Source organism: Asterias amurensis, chromosome 10, assembly GCF_032118995.1.
Source record: "Asterias amurensis chromosome 10, ASM3211899v1".
Classification (NCBI taxonomy): domain Eukaryota; kingdom Metazoa; phylum Echinodermata; class Asteroidea; order Forcipulatida; family Asteriidae; genus Asterias; species Asterias amurensis.
The window spans coordinates 14,931,088-14,946,976 of record NC_092657.1 but is presented as its reverse complement, the minus strand read 5'-3'; the positions used below and the strand labels follow the sequence as shown (position 1 = coordinate 14,946,976).

Genomic DNA, 15,889 nt, shown 5'->3' with positions numbered 1-15,889 from the left:
TAATCATTAAAACATTTACCCAGTCATTTTCCATTGTGGTTTACAATAAAAAGAATATCAAGACATAAGAACAACATTTAAAAAAAAGCGCTATTCCACAGGATCAAAGCGAACAAGCAAGAAATTAACATGAGAAAAGGTAAAACTTTATGGCTTCACGAATTGCAGTTATATGGAGGGCAATGTGGAGGTGTTCCGAATCATTGGCTTAGCCACAGTGAACGTTTTTTGACCCGGAACTTTGTTTGCTCGGGGAACATTCAAGCGATTGATGTTATAAGTGAGGACCGAAAAAAATAGTGGAGGAGTGTAATGTGCCAGAAAGGAAATGTACCAAGAAGGTGAAGTGTTGTTGTTTAGACCATTTCACAATTATTGCACTAATTATGGTTTTACAGTCAAAATAACATAAGGATGCTTGGTTCATAGAGAATTTCGACCAAATTAACTTACGTTCGGTTCGTCTATGTCAATACGAGGCGAAAATAGTCGGGGCTTCGCAGTCGCTTTGGGACGGGCTGACAACTAATATGCAAATAAAGAAATAAACAACAAAACAATGAAACAAAGATTATTAAAGGCAGTGGACACTATTGGCAATTACTCGAAATAATTATTGGCATAAAACCTTTCTTGGTGACGAGTAATGGCGAGAGGTTGATGGTATAAAACATTGTGAGAAACGGCTCCCTCTGAAGTGCCATAGTTTTCGAGAAAGAAGTAATTTTCCACGAATTTTATTTCGAGACCTCAGATTTAGAACTTGAGGTCTCAAAATCAACCATCTAAACGCACATAACTTCGTGTGACAAGGATAATTTTTCTTTCATTATTATCTCGCATTTTCGATGACCCATTGAGCTCATATTATTTTCACAGGTTTGTTATTTTATGCGTATGTTGAGATACACCAACTGTGAAGGGTAGTCTTTGACAATTACCAATAGTGTCCACTGCCTTTAATGTGAGAAGAATATGAAGAAACTATAAACAAATATTAAATTTGCGGGCACAGCCATGTGTAAATCTTATTTAAGTAGGTGTTGACTCTGAAAACAGCTGGTTTGGTCTCGACGTTTCGAATGGTATACTCTGCTCGTCTTCAGGAGAATGATATTATTAAAGATGCTATGTCAGATTTTTGGCCGATTTGACCCAAACTTTTGTATTTTGATGGGCGTCGAGAAAGTTACAAACTTTCATTTGAGCCATTGCTCGAAAAAGTCCGCCAATTATTAGTAGCAGTGAAATAAAGTGCTCAAAATTAGTTTTTTTTTGTCGGGATCCCGACAATACATCACGTGACCAATTCTTATGTGTTTTATTAGAAACGTTTTAAATTTTTGTCATGGTTCCTGACCATAAAAAGCAAAAGTTAAACTTGTTTTCGTTAGAGCGGGAGATACTCTTTGAAATAGCATTTACTTAAACAAATCTTATTTTTTAATGGTTGGGGCCAAAAATCTGACATAGCATCTTTAATTATGAATGATATAACAACAAAATAATACCAATACAAACTTTTATGTATCGACAAAATCCGCCTCAAAATACGCTCAATACGCTTTACGGACAACAAATATGTTAAACAAGCAGCCAATAAACATACCGAAATCTACGAAACAACGATTTAAAAGCAACAAAAACAACCACAGCAGCAGCAGCAGCAGCAGCAGCAGCAGCAGCAGCAGCAGCAGCAGCAGCAGCAACAATGAAACTACAAAATGTACTTTAAGTTAGTCCTACTATTAAAACATTTCCTTAGGAAAACACAAGTTTTGTTGAGATTGTTAAAGGTTCTTATGGTTATAAAAACGAAGTCGAGGGAAAAAAAACACCATAGAGTTAAACAAAAAACCCACAAGTTTTGTTACAGTTAACATATGCATTTCATAATACCTTTAAACTGTTAAGTTAAAACAGTTGAAATAAACTTTAAGGATTTTACAAACTTTTCAGTTCCTTCATTTTAACGTTTGCTTACATGTTCAACATGGTTATTAAGTGTAAACTTACCTTTGGTTTTGGCGGGAGATAAGGCTATAATAAAAGAAAAACACAAACATGTTTTAGAAACTAACTAAACAACTTAATTTCAGCAAAAAATGAATAAGTTTCATTTTGGGCTTCATATAGAGGAATCAAAATATCGTGACATGCACAACTTTATTTTGAGATCATTTATGTGTCTACAAATTTGCTCTTGTGACTTGGCCTCCGCACTTCCAAAAACACATCGCTATTTTGCTAAATATTAACTGGGCCAAGCACTGTCTTTAGGCACTCGGTTTCTTTGTTTCTCACGACTTCCCTCAAATCCGTCTTGCGTTTTTGTCCAAATAAAGCTGTTCTTGTTGTTATCCCTTAAAGACCGTGGACACTATTGGTCATTGTCAAAGACTAGCCTTAACAGTTGGTGTATCTCAACATATGCATAAAATAACAAACCTGTGAAAATTTGAGCTCAATCGGTCATCGAAGTTGCGAGATAACAATGGAAAAAATAATCCTTGCAAAACAAAGTTGTGTGCGTTTAGATGGTTGATTTCGAGACCTCAAGTTCTAAACTTGAGGCCTCGAAATCAAATTCGTGGAAAATTACTTCTCTCTCGAAAACTATGGCACTTCAGAGGGAGCCGTTTCTCACAATGTTTAACACCATCAACCTCTCCCCATTACTCGTCACCAAGAAAGGTTTTATGCCAATAATTATTTTGAGTAATTACCAATAGTGTCCACTGCCTTTAAAAATTCGTTCCCCTTCTTAACTAATAATAAATAATAACAAAGAACACTTCGGAGAGCGCCGGTATCCGCCTAAATTAAGACCGAGGATTGTGTGAGTATGCTTAACTAAACAGGTAAGATTTTAAGTTTGTTTTGAATGTTGTGATGGATGGAGACGATTTGACAGTCAGTGGGATTTGGTTCCACACCCGGGCTGATGCCACAACAAAATATATATATATATGTACTTGCGGCATCCGACGTTTTCAAAGCTTGCTTTTAAAACAGGATTCTTACTCGACACGGAGACAGGCTATAATATTTTAGTTTTTTTTAAACAACTTGTATGCGTTTCGGCCCTGCTTCTCTCTTTTGCATGTCCTTAAAAGAAAATTCTTCATCATGCAAACTATCGAGTCATCCAGATGTTTTCTTGGTGGTCCCACTAGGTATTATGCCATGGTTTGCTATCACACCGCTACATATGTTGTGAATTTTCCTCTACATACATATTCCTTCAGCCCCCAATCACCACCCCTTACAAAAAAGCACAAAACAAAACTGAGCAAATAATTCGAAGCAATGCATAAACTAGTGATGCTTTCTTGATTTCTTAGTATTAAAGTTCACCGCCAAATTACAGACAGATACGATCACCTTTTTTGTGGCGGATACCGGCGCTATATAGGACTCCATTATTATTATTATTCTTATTACTACTTACATTGTCAGAGTATTGGATCGGCTCCTCAGTTTTAGCTCGGTGGTCTTCACTACTGACATCAGGCTGCGAAAATAAAAACTAAATCAATGATTTAGAACTAATTTTTGTTTTCAAGTAACGAACAAAATAATTATATAACAATTAACAACTAAAATAAAACAACAAAGCAGCTGCAGCAATATTTGCACAAATTAAAGACACTGGACACTGTTGGTAATTGTCAAAGTCCACTCTTCTCACTTGGTGTATTTCAACATGCACAAAATAACAAACCTGCGAAAATGTAAGCTTAGTCGGTCATCGAAGTTGCGAGATAATAATGAAAGAAAAACAAAACCTTGTCACACGGAGTTTTTTGCTTTCACATGCTTGATTGCGAGACCTCAATTTCAAAATCTGAGGTCTCAAAATCAAATTCGTAGAAAATTACTTCATTCTCGAATACGTTTCTTCAGAGGGAGCCGTTTCTCACAATGTTTTGTATCATCAATCTCTCCCCTTTACTTGTTACCAAGTAAGGTTCTATGCTAATAATTATTTGGAGTAATTACCAATAGTGTCCACTGCCTTTAATGTTCTCAATTGAGGTTTGTCTTTGCTTCATTCAACCCTAACCCCTACCAAAGACAAATAAAACCAACAACAGCAGCAACATCAGCAACTACGGCGACAGCAAGATTACCATGAGCAAGTTCGGGTGGCCTGACCAGGGCCCAATTTCAAAGAGCTGCTAAGCACAAAAATTTGCTTAGCATGAAATTTCTTCCTTGATAGAATCAGGATTACCAACCAAATTTCCATTTGTTGCTCATTGCTTGTTGCTGGTACTCAGCTGTTGTTTGCTTATCCTGAAAATCACGTGGAAATTTGGTTGGTAATCCTGTTATTATCATGGAAGAAATTTCATGTTAAGCAATTTTGTTATGCTAAGCAGCTCTATGAAATTGGGCTCAGAAACTGTGAAGCTCTCGAACCAGTCTCCCTGTGCTCTATGATTTCTGTGCAGTCTAGTCGGGCCAGTCAAGTCTAGGCGCACTTTCGAACTTGATCATTTCGACGTCTTATTTTTGTTGCCATTAAAGGCAGTGGACACTATTGGTAATTACTCAAAATAATTATTAGCATAAAACCTTTCTTGGTGACCAGTTATGGGGAGAGGTTGATGGTATAAAACATTGTGAGAAACGGCTCCCTCTGAAGTGCCATAGTTTTCGAGAGAGAAGTAATTTTCCACAAATTTGATTTCGAGACCTCAGATTTAGAACTTGAGGTCTCGAAATCAACCATCTAAACGCCAGACCTTCATGTGACAATGGTGTTTTTTTCTTTCATTATTATCTCGCAAGTTCGATGACAGATTGAGCTCATATTTTCAAAGGTTTGTTATTTTATGCATATGTTGAGATACACCAACTGTGAAGGATAGTCTTTGACAAATACCAATAAAATACAGTGTCCACTCATGCCTTTAAGAACAAAATACACATAAAGACACATGCAAGTGCAAAAATGTATTAAATATCGTAAGTGTGAGTGTCGGCTCTGAATATAGCCAGTGTGGTCACGACGTTTCAAACCTAATACTCTGCTCGTTTCAGTAAGGGAATCAATGTGTGGTGAAGAGGTTTTCAACTAGTAGTTTAATCCCAACGAGGCCTGGGTGGATTTCACAAAGGTAGTCCTAACTTAGGACTAGTCCTAGGCAATGCTAAGAGATAGGACTGGTCCTAAGTTACCTAAGTTAGGATGGTCCTAACCTAGGACCAGTCCTATCTCTTAGCACTAGTCCTAGGCAATGCTAAGAGATAGGACTGGTCCTAAGTTACCTAAGTTAGGATGGTCCTAACTTAGGACAAGTCCTATCTCTTAGCATTGCCTAGGACTAGTCCTAAGTTAGGACTACCTTTGTGAAATCCACCCCTTGTTCTTGATAATTTTACCGAGACGAAGTCGAGGTAAATTTAATCAAGAACCAGGCATCGGCGGGTTTGAACCACTAGTTGAAAACCGATTCAACACACTTTGTTCCCATTCATTATACCATTTCGGTCAAAAAACATCAACACTTTTGGTCGAAAAATGAAATAAATGCAAACATTATAAATGTGTTCAATGATTTCTGTCATTACAACACCCCTCCAGGTGTGAAATGGTAAGGCCCTCCGCCGCCCTCGGGTAAACAACTCCTTCAAAGGGAATGCTGTGGGCGTCGCGCGTATCGCGTGATATGACACAACTGTTTAAGCCGTTGCTTTCGACCAATAGGAATGAAGACACTTTGTTATAAGCACATGTGCAAGCTCGCGTGTCACGCCCATGTTTCAACACTTGTTACCGGTCATAAACGAAAGTTTATACACACCCACGTGACGCGCTCCCCGCCAATAGGAATAGCGAAACGGTCCGAGGTATTTATGAGTGTTTATTTTAAGACGAGTAGAGTATACTATTCGAAAACCTCGAGACCAAACGGCACATTAAAGATGCTATGTAAGATTGTTTGGCCCCAAACTTTAAAAAATAGATTTTGTTTTGAGTGATTTTGTTTCAAAGATTATCACCCGCTCTAACGAAAACAAGTTTAACTTTTACTTTTCATGGTCAGGAACCATGACAAAAATTTTAAACGTTTCTTATAAAACACATAAGAATTGGTCTTGTGATATATTTGTCGGGATCCCGACAAAAACTAATTTCGAGGCGGACTTTTTCGAGCAATGGCTCAAATGAAGCTTGTACCTTTCTCGACCCCCATCAAAATACCTATTGAATTTGAAATCAAAATTTTTGGGTCAAATCTGCCAAAAATCTGACATAGCATCTTTAAAAATGATTTTACCCACACATTTATTAGTTATTGATTAGTTCCTTCTTATTATCAACATCCATGCAAAGATCGCAACATCATTCGATACCCCCACCTCTAATTTGTAACTTTAGTTTTTAACTCACGTTGTTTCCTGTAATTGAGTTCCTTGGCTTCGGCACTGGAGTTGGCTATGTTGTTTAACAAGAGAATTCAGAACGTAGTGTTAGTGCAGTGGCGGAAAGTTGTTTATTTTATTTAATCTGTATTAAGATTATAGGCCATAAAACCAACTTCTGATAAGAAAACTGCAAAGGACTGCCTTCAAAGGCAAATAGGTTAGATACATTTTTACACAAAACATTTGAAACTGAGAATAAATTTTCTTCTGAGCAATGTTAGTCATTATTACCCTATGTAGGCCTATTGTTAATTTGGATCGGATAATAATTATACATGATGGCTCTCTACAAAGAAGATCAGTGCACAATTCTGCCTATTGGTAAACAATGCTTGCATTGTTGACACAATTTAAAGCAAAAAACCGTGTAAAGGTTGAGGGAAAACAAAATAAAAATAAAAAATAACACTGAGCTGTGATTTCAAGAAATGTATTTCTAACCCTGCTACGAATTAGCGACTACAAAATAGCGAATACAAAGTAGGAGCATCTTTGAAAAAAAAAAGGGGGAAAAAAAGGGTAAAAACAAAACAAGAATCCGGTTCCCCCAATGAAAAAGATTGGTTCTACAGCCATTTCCCCAGCAAGATCTTTAGTAGCGAAAAGCGCAGTCTGTCGAGAACGAACTTTAATTAAGGCCAGTCAAAATTCACGAGGAGTTGGGGTCTGGTAGTAAGCAAGTAGAAGGCAATTGTACATAATTTCTTTATTTTTTTATTTATTTTTTTACTACGGCTTTCAATAGCAGTTTCTCTTGTTCTTTGTAGTTTTCGTCTTTTATAAAGTGACATACTGGATGTGCAGTTTTAAACTAGTGTATTTTGTTTTGAATCAACCACATTAATTTTTATTTCGTAGCCGCTTTCAGGACTGTTGTTTTTGACAATTGGATGTGCAATGCTTAACTAGTGTATTTTATTTTGAATCAACCGCATTGACATTTATTTCGTAGCTGCATTCCGGACTATTGTTGGTCAGACTTTTATTAACCTTTTTCAATGGTTCCTGGCTGACTGACGACACATCAGGAACGATGATGGTTAAGGCATCGGTCTCCTGTTCCGGAACCGGATTAAGATTCCGGTCTTGCTCAGGGTCCTGATCATGTTCGAAATGTTGACTGACGCCAGGAACCGAGCCCCGAGCCAGATTGTCTGTTCGGTGTGTAGTATCGTTTGTGTCGATAACAGGACACGTGCGTGAGGGGAATTGTTGCAAAATTTCACCTTGAGTAGGTTCCGAATCCGGAATAGATTCTAGTGTGGCACTGTGTGCTATCTAGAAGGAAACAACGGCGGCGAGAATAAGCCGAGTATGCTAAAAACAGATGCACTTTAAAAGGTAAGAATGAACTATAAATGTTACTAAACTTGCGGGTACAACCATGCATTAATCTGTTTTTGATATGAAGTGTTGGCTCTGAAAAGGAGCCACTTCGACTCGACGTTTCGAAGTGTATACTCAGCTCGTCTTCAGGGGGAAAACAGAAGACGAGCACACTGTTTGAAACGTCGATACCAAATTGACTTATTTCAGAGTCAACTCTGACTCAAATAAGATTTGTAACGTGGTAGTACCCTATTTTTTCATTATTTCTTGTTATAGTTTGTTCTCTTTCTTCATACTATACAAAGCATTAAACATCACTTCAAAACGATGATAACCTTACATGATAGGGGGAAAAATGGATCTCCTTTTTCAAGTTATATTGATTTTTCATTTTGCGTCAACCCCCCAACTCAACTTTGATCTTTTAACGCAACAATACAAAAGAAAAGTACAGTAAAATACAAAGACACAAAGATAAGCATTTACAACAGGATCGCTAAGAAACAATGCATATTAGCAAGTAGCACACTACTTTTACCTCTACAGAGCGTGGTGTTGCATCTACGACTGTTTCGTGTGATTTGTCTACCAAACCAGAAATAGCAAGAGATTTCCGGTCAGTAGCTGAGTCATCCACGGTAGCGCCCTCTATTTGGAATGAGTTCTCGGCGTCCAATGGTTCTTCCATTATTGTCGGATCGGCACAAAAGGTCTACGAAAAACCAGCAGTGCCCAGGCAGAGGTGCAAAGAACAGACAAATACATCAACAAAAAGAACAACCAAGCGAAACAATTCGCAAGACAATTTCTCCAAGAAAAAAACATAAACACAGCATACACAAGGTGTTACAGCTATATGAAATATGCAATAAAACCTTACCAATCATTGCATATAAAACTAAAGCAACAGAACGCAATTGTTTCAAACCACAACGGACAAAACATTGTTGCTGGTGTACAACGCTGGTGTACAACTACGGTAATGCTTCATGCAAACTATAAGGTATAATTGTAAATAATGTAGAATGCGACGCATTTTCGACTGCGTGAGGGCGGCCTTAGACTTAATTTGTATCACTTCCGGTGGTAATCGCTTGCACAGATTCTTGTTCAGGAAGTACGTCATGCGTACAGTGCATAGAAATAATTTTTATGGTGCAGTGTGAGTGTAATGCATGATGGGACTGCGCACTATAAAACCAATGAATGCATGATACGTTTGCTCATCCCAGCGCCTTTGGTTAAAGCAAGGCGCTGGGGACGAGCCAATTCCGATGGTTTTAATAATTCATACCCAAAACAATTATTAACGAATGGAATACAGTACTACCTTATACATCAACCCTTCACGGACAGGAAATACTATTAGAAGGCCAGCCAAAGTGTGAAATTACACTTTGGACGGCATAGTTTGTTAATGGCTGGCATCCATGCTAGATGTATGGATCATGGGCTCGGGAAGACGATTAGAGTGGATGCCCAGCTTGATTTTAAATTTCAAGGTCATTTTGGGGTAAAAAGGTCAAAAAAGGTCAAAGTCAATATTTTCAAAATTTGTGTCAAATGTATTCACATTTGATAGATCTATCCATAAAATGTATTTTTAATTTTATGTTGATACTACAAACCTACGTAATTAACGTATAAACTTTGACCTCGTGCACAAATGTATAGCAAAACGAAGTGTAAAAGTGTGATTATCTTGAAAAGGGTACATTTTGAGTTGTTTTTGCATTCCCCATCCTCATTAGTGCATATATTGGTTTCAAACAACTTTTTTTGAAATGTAAATATACCCAGGCAGTTTTTGAGAAGAAAAAAAATAATTCAAATACCACCTTCATGTGGGGGTCGTAACGACTCATTTTAAGGCCAAAATTTTGCATTTTTGAAATTTTCACAAAACTTGACCCCAAGTGAAAGATCTATCAATAAAATGTATTTGTACGTTAATGTTGATATGATAAACGTATGTAATTAACGGATTAACTTTGACCTTGTAAACAAACGTATAGAAAAGCAAAACGTAAAAGTGTGATTATCTTGAAAAGTGTACATTTTTAGTAGACCAGCATTTTTTGCACTCCCCAGCTCATTGGTGGATATTATATGTTTCAAACACCTTTTTTTGGAAAGGTGAATGTACCCAGGCAGTTTTGAAAAAAAAAAAAAAAAAATCAAATACCAACTTCGTGTAAGATCATTTTAAGGTCAAAAAGTGCCTTTTTTTTATATTTTGCGCCTAATTTTACCCCAGGCGGCAGATCTATCCATTTAATATAGTTTCATCATGAAATTGACATGCCAAATCACACTTTGACACTTCGTTTTGCTATACATTTGTGCACAATGTCAAAGTTTATACGTAAATTACATAGGTTTGTAGTATCAACAAAAAGTTAAAAATTCATTTTATGGATAGATCTATCAAATGTGAATAAATTTGACATAAAATTTGACCTTTTTACCCCAAAATGACCTTAAAATTCCAAATCAAGCTGGGCATCCACCCTCATCGTCTTCCCGAGCCCATGATCCATACATCTAGCATGGATGCCAGCCACTAACAAACTATGCCGTTTTTTTTTTCTAGAGCATTATTTTTTTAAAGTTCGGCTGGTCTACTATTTAAAGAAGCCGTTATAATCAACCTCTAAAGCAACTAAACAACGGCGCCACAAAAGTGACAGAACGCCAATTAAAAGTGTGCAGGACGATTCGCGTGTACCCCCCGAAAGTGAAACAAATATACTGAGAGCGCCCTCATGCGGTCAACAACACGGCGCATTTTTTGGCGATAACAGTCTTTGGTGAACTTGCACAATTTTTAATCAAGAAAGAGTGTATTTAAACGTTGCCTAAGCTTCAATTTAGTGCATGGTTTTACTCCTTATACATTATGCATAGTTGCAATGTACATATAAATCATACAAACAAACTTCATAATTCGAGTGATCTCTACTTTAAACAATTGAGTCGGGCGGATGGGCAGCCGCGTACTTGGTAAAAAAAATAATTTTAAGGTTCACAGAAAGTATCATTTTATACTACAACAAACTTCTACCTATGTCTTTGGTATCAACGAGAAACATTTCTGGACGCTGGGTAGCAGCAGATTGACTAGGTTATGGAAATGAAGTCTTTATAAATTAAGTCAAGACAAACATACCCTGGCTGCTGCCACTTGGTAATAATTTGTAGATTTTAAAGCCTGCAGAACATCTCAGAGGCACGTGGGGCCCACCGGTTCGGGAACAACATCTTAGCAAGACAGTTGCATGGTATAATTTTAAGAAAATTGGTATTGATTTGAGGTAAGGTTTGCAGAAGGATTTAACCTGTGGACGTAGTATGTCAATATAATTCACACCAAACGCATGGTCGTACAGTCCGCGAATGTTGCGTGCTTGTTAAACTGCAGCGCCCCCTCTGCTCAAACTCCGCTCGGCATTATCAGCCGAGGGTAAAAACTGCTTATCTATGATAATAATATGCAATGACCCGTTGACGTCATTGGCGCAATTTCCAGCTTTGTCCAATTGAGGGCGCTATTTTCCACATCAAATAGCCGCCGATGACTTCACGAATCCTTTGTCGCATAAGTTTGTTCGTTTTAAGAATTTTGCCTTAGAGTGTTTAAACTTGAGGTAAGAGATTTGTTATAATTGTTTCTTGCTTCCTAGGGACTGCATACAATACTACCAAAAATGTGATAACTTTTTCGGAGCATTCTGTATGAGAAGTCTTGTGAAATGTATACATACCCCTTGTTCAATGGTATACACGTTTGGCTGACTGGGTCGTTTACGCATCAGGTCTGACAGTTGTGGTGTTTTGTTACCAGGCTCAAGCACGGGCAAATTGGTGGAATATGGATTTTCAGTCTGAAATTGAAAGAAAGAAGAAGAAGAAAAAAAAACACTTGCGTGACAATTCGAAGTGATAATGTTTTACACAAGCTAAAACTGTATTGTGAATCTCCAGGGGTCGGAACTGACTTGAAGTCCGAATCCCCTAACTTCGAGATCCAGGGTTAACCTGAGCCGTATTTTGAGCATGGGGTCAGGCTGACACAATCTTTGGGCCCGATTCCGAGTCAGTTTCAGCTGGAATCGGAGTCAGGGGATTTTGGATTGATTTCGAGTCAATGGTTCAATCTGAGCCGGCTTGCGAGTTTGCAGGTAACATGATTCGGAATCCAAGGGAACGTTTCACCCGGATTACGAGTCGATCTGAGCCGGATTTCGGGTCACATGGTCAAATGGGCACCATTTCCAGTGCCATAATTACAAAAATCCACCACTGCATTTGGGAAACTCTGGGCACAATTTCATATTAATCTAAACAGCCAAGATGGCCGCCAACGTATAATAATGCCTATCTTTGTGTATGTGTATCGCATTGCTTAGAATCAGCGCCATATTGGTTGTTGGTGTTACTTGTACAGGAATTATTTTGCGTATTAAAGATCGTGGACATTATTGGTAATTAAGAGAGACTATTCTCTCTTGGTGTATTTTAACAAATGCGTAATATAACAAACCTGCGAAAATTTGAGCTCAATCGGTCGTCGAAGTTGCGAGATATAATAATGAAAGAAAAAGCACCCTTGTCACACGAAGTTGTGTGCGTTTAGATGGTTGATTTCGAGACCTTGAAATCTAATTCTGAGGTCTCGAAATCAAATTCGTGGAAAATTACTTCTTTCTCGAAAACTACATACTTCAGAGGGAGCCGTGTCAACAGCTCTCTATTACTCGTTACCTAATAAGGTTTTATGCTAAGAAATATTTTAAATATTACTCAACTTACCTCGTTCTCAACTTGATATCCTGCGTTTTGCGAGCCGTTTCCTTTCTATCATAATCATAAACAATACAATAATTTGAGTTGTGTTTACAACACTAGCGTTCAATATTATTAATTGTTTTAATTTATCTGTATTTTCGTTTGTATGTTATGTCAATACAAAGTACGAGCAGAGGCCGTCAGGGATAGACAAACATTTAAAACAAATTGTCCCAAAAAAAGATGTGCCCTCTTTTTTTGTGTGGCCAAGTCAACCATCGAGTTTTTTGTTCAAAGGTAAAGTCATTGAAAAGTTAATCAATTTCATTTTTGAATGAAAGATAAAACTAAAATAAGATTTTTATTTGAGTACGCATTCAGCACCACAAGAAGAGCATAAGAAAACATTTAATTTCGAGATGTTGGATAAAATCCTATGCGACCAAGATTGGTTTGCAATTAATATAAATCTGAGCTCTTTGCGAGAACGAGCGCAGGTCCCCTGTCACCCTGGATCCGGGTGAACTCAAAATGTAGAAATGTCAACTATAATTTGCGTCGACTTACGGTTATTGTAGAATCGTATGCTGGGTCATCGGTGAGTGTTAAAGGCTGTTTGACAAAAAGACAAAATAAAAGATACAGGACACTGGTGTTTCTGATCGGCAGAGTGTGGGTAGAGTGTAGAGCCCTTAAAGTCACCTGGAAATATATATAATTTTTCTTCAAACATTAGAGTATATGTTTCTAAACAATAAAATATATTTTTGAGTAGTTGCTTTTAACGATTTGAATGTTTAAAAAGATAAACAAAGTTGGTGTGGGGGGGGGGGGGGGGGACTCCGTCTACCCCTTTTGTGACGGCATTCGAGGCAGACTTTGCCTCGAACATCGAACACACGTACGTGCAAGTACAATCAAGTCCTTATTGCATTTTTCCGGCAATGTCGACCAGGTGTACTGCTGTTGGATGCACCAAAACAACTAAATATGGGGTCAGTTTGCAAAGTGGTTCGGTCCGACGTCTTTCCAGCGCTGTGCAGCAAACACTTCGAGCCGTATCGCTTCGAGATTCCGGAATACACTACACATTTTGACATGAAGAGAAAACGTTCTTTTCTAAAACATGACGCCATCCCAACAAATTTTCCAGCTAGTGGGGAAGTCAAAAAAGGTACCTGAAAGACGTGACGAACCTAAATGAGCATTTGCCTAACGTGAAAAAAAGTCAGGTATTGTTTCAACTTTGACGGCATGCTTTTAGCTTGCGCGAAGCGTCACTATCCTGTGTTGGCACTGCATGCGATTCATCGCGCCTCGATTGACGTCACGAACAGCGCTCTCTCGGGTCGGGCTTTCTTTCAAATTATTGTAAATAACATGGAAACTAATTTGGTTCAAAATTAGTTAATTGTTTGTTCATATTCCACTAATCAAAACACATGTTTTAGTGACCAAAGCTTTATTTTGACAAAATACCACTTCCAGGTGACTTTAAGCAAAACATATCACCTGCAAATTCGGCCCAAATGATACTTGAAATGAAATAACTTTTAAATAGAAACAAACGACAAATTGACGTGAAGAATGTAGGAAAATGTTTTTACTTAAATAATGGTCTTCTACCGTGCCTCTACAATTATTATTATTATTATTTTTTTCTGAACAACTTACGTCAGCGTAAATATGTGGGAGACTACGAAATCTCGCATGCCTATCAGCCATCCGTGACGACTCAACATTGGTCTGTAAAACGAAAATCAGAATTAACAGGTTTCAGAAATAGTTATCATAAAGTTGCAATGCTCTATAAACGCTATCAAAGCTCTAAAGTTGGACAGTCATCTTTAAATGGTTAGACACGGAACTAAAATATACATTTTAACAACATTTATTAAAGGAACGTTACAGAATTGATAAACAACAAAAAACGTAAAGATCACATAATTACATTTAACTACACGGTCTAAAAATGATGATAGTAGAAAATACCATTGAAATAATTCTCTCTGAAATGTCAGATTTGATGAGAACTAAATAGTCTAACTTCGCGTTTCGAGTTTATCGCTCAGGGTGCGTTTTATTAATGTCCCCTACCGCAACGTTTTTTTTTTTTTAAGTTTTGTTTATGAGACATCGCCCAAATGCAGGTCAGAACGTCAATTCAGGGTAAGGTATACACAATCAGTTTAAAGGCAGTGGACACTATTGGTAATTACTCCAAATAATTATTAGCATAAAACCTTACTTTGTAAAGAGTAATGTGGAGAGGTTGATAGTATAAAACATTGTGAGAAACGGCTCCCTCTGAAGTGACTTAGTTTCCGAGAAAGAAGTAATTTTCCACGAATTTGATTTCGAGACCTCAGATTTAGAAATTGAGGTATCGAAATCAACCATCAAAACGCACACACCTTCGTGTGACAAGGGTGTTTTTTTCTTTCATTCATATCTCACAAGTTCGATGACCGATTGAGCTCCAATTTTCAAATGTTCGTTATTTTATGCATATGTTGAGATACACCAACTGTGAAGGCTAGTCTTTGACAATTACCAATAGTGCCCACTGCCTTTAAAACTGACTTTGGCTATTGACCTAAATCAACTACCACATGGGGCATAGTGTCACCTAGCTATTGGGCTGAAACAAGCTCTATAGTCACCTGGAAATATATATATTTTTTTCTCCAAACATAACAGTTGATAAACAAGAAAATATTCTGTTTTAGCAATTGTTTGTCACGATTTATATGTAAACAAAAATAGCTAAAGTTGTTTAGGGTGGTGGTGACTCCGCCAACCCCTTTTCTGACGTCAATCGAGGCAGCGTTTGCCTCGATCGAGCATCGAACGTCCTAGTCGTGAGTTTGCACGTTTCTTGCACTTTTCCGGCAATGCCGACCAGGTGTATTGTTGCTGGATGCAGCAAAAAAAAATTAAAGATGGGGTAAGTTTGCAAAGTGGTCCGGTCCATGCGCCCATGATTTATTAACAACAATTTCAAACAACTTTTTTTTTTCAGTAAGCAGTTTTGGGCGAAAGGGTAATCTGAGTGACTCACCGTTGTACGGCAGCATTTCTTCCACACCAAAAATAAGACCACCACTGCAACCAGTAACAACACAAGACCGACCGGGAGTCCTATTACATACGGCGGGTTGGGAACTGGATCTGCAACAGCAAAAGCAACGGTGATAAATAACGAAACATTATATAAAGCCACTGTGAGTAGTCGTGTTTTGTTTGATCAATCATAGATCAATCATACATGCCTATACAGGGAAAATTAAATGTGTGGAAACGTGACCTTAATCCATTGTGCGAGTCAGGATAA

At 37.7% G+C, this 15,889-nt stretch overlaps 1 protein-coding gene across 3 annotated transcripts in view; it reads right to left on the bottom strand.

The window, feature by feature from the left end:
- Positions 1-15,889, bottom strand: part of LOC139942908 (uncharacterized) — a 48,563-nt gene that overhangs the window by 30,087 nt on the left and 2,587 nt on the right. Inside the window, exons 2-12 of one of the 3 annotated variants that reach the window (XM_071939726.1) lie at positions 15,617-15,726; positions 14,230-14,301; positions 13,123-13,167; positions 12,580-12,624; positions 11,532-11,651; positions 8,306-8,479; positions 7,429-7,716; positions 6,404-6,448; positions 3,452-3,514; positions 2,017-2,040; positions 454-525 (exon numbers count right to left, since the gene is read on the bottom strand). In XM_071939726.1, coding sequence (XP_071795827.1) covers positions 454-525; positions 2,017-2,040; positions 3,452-3,514; positions 6,404-6,448; positions 7,429-7,716; positions 8,306-8,479; positions 11,532-11,651; positions 12,580-12,624; positions 13,123-13,167; positions 14,230-14,301; positions 15,617-15,726 — 1,058 coding nt within the window. The remainder of the gene's footprint in view (positions 1-453; positions 526-2,016; positions 2,041-3,451; positions 3,515-6,403; positions 6,449-7,428; positions 7,717-8,305; positions 8,480-11,531; positions 11,652-12,579; positions 12,625-13,122; positions 13,168-14,229; positions 14,302-15,616; positions 15,727-15,889) is intronic. The other 2 variants (XM_071939727.1, XM_071939728.1) reach the window with 2 other exon arrangements.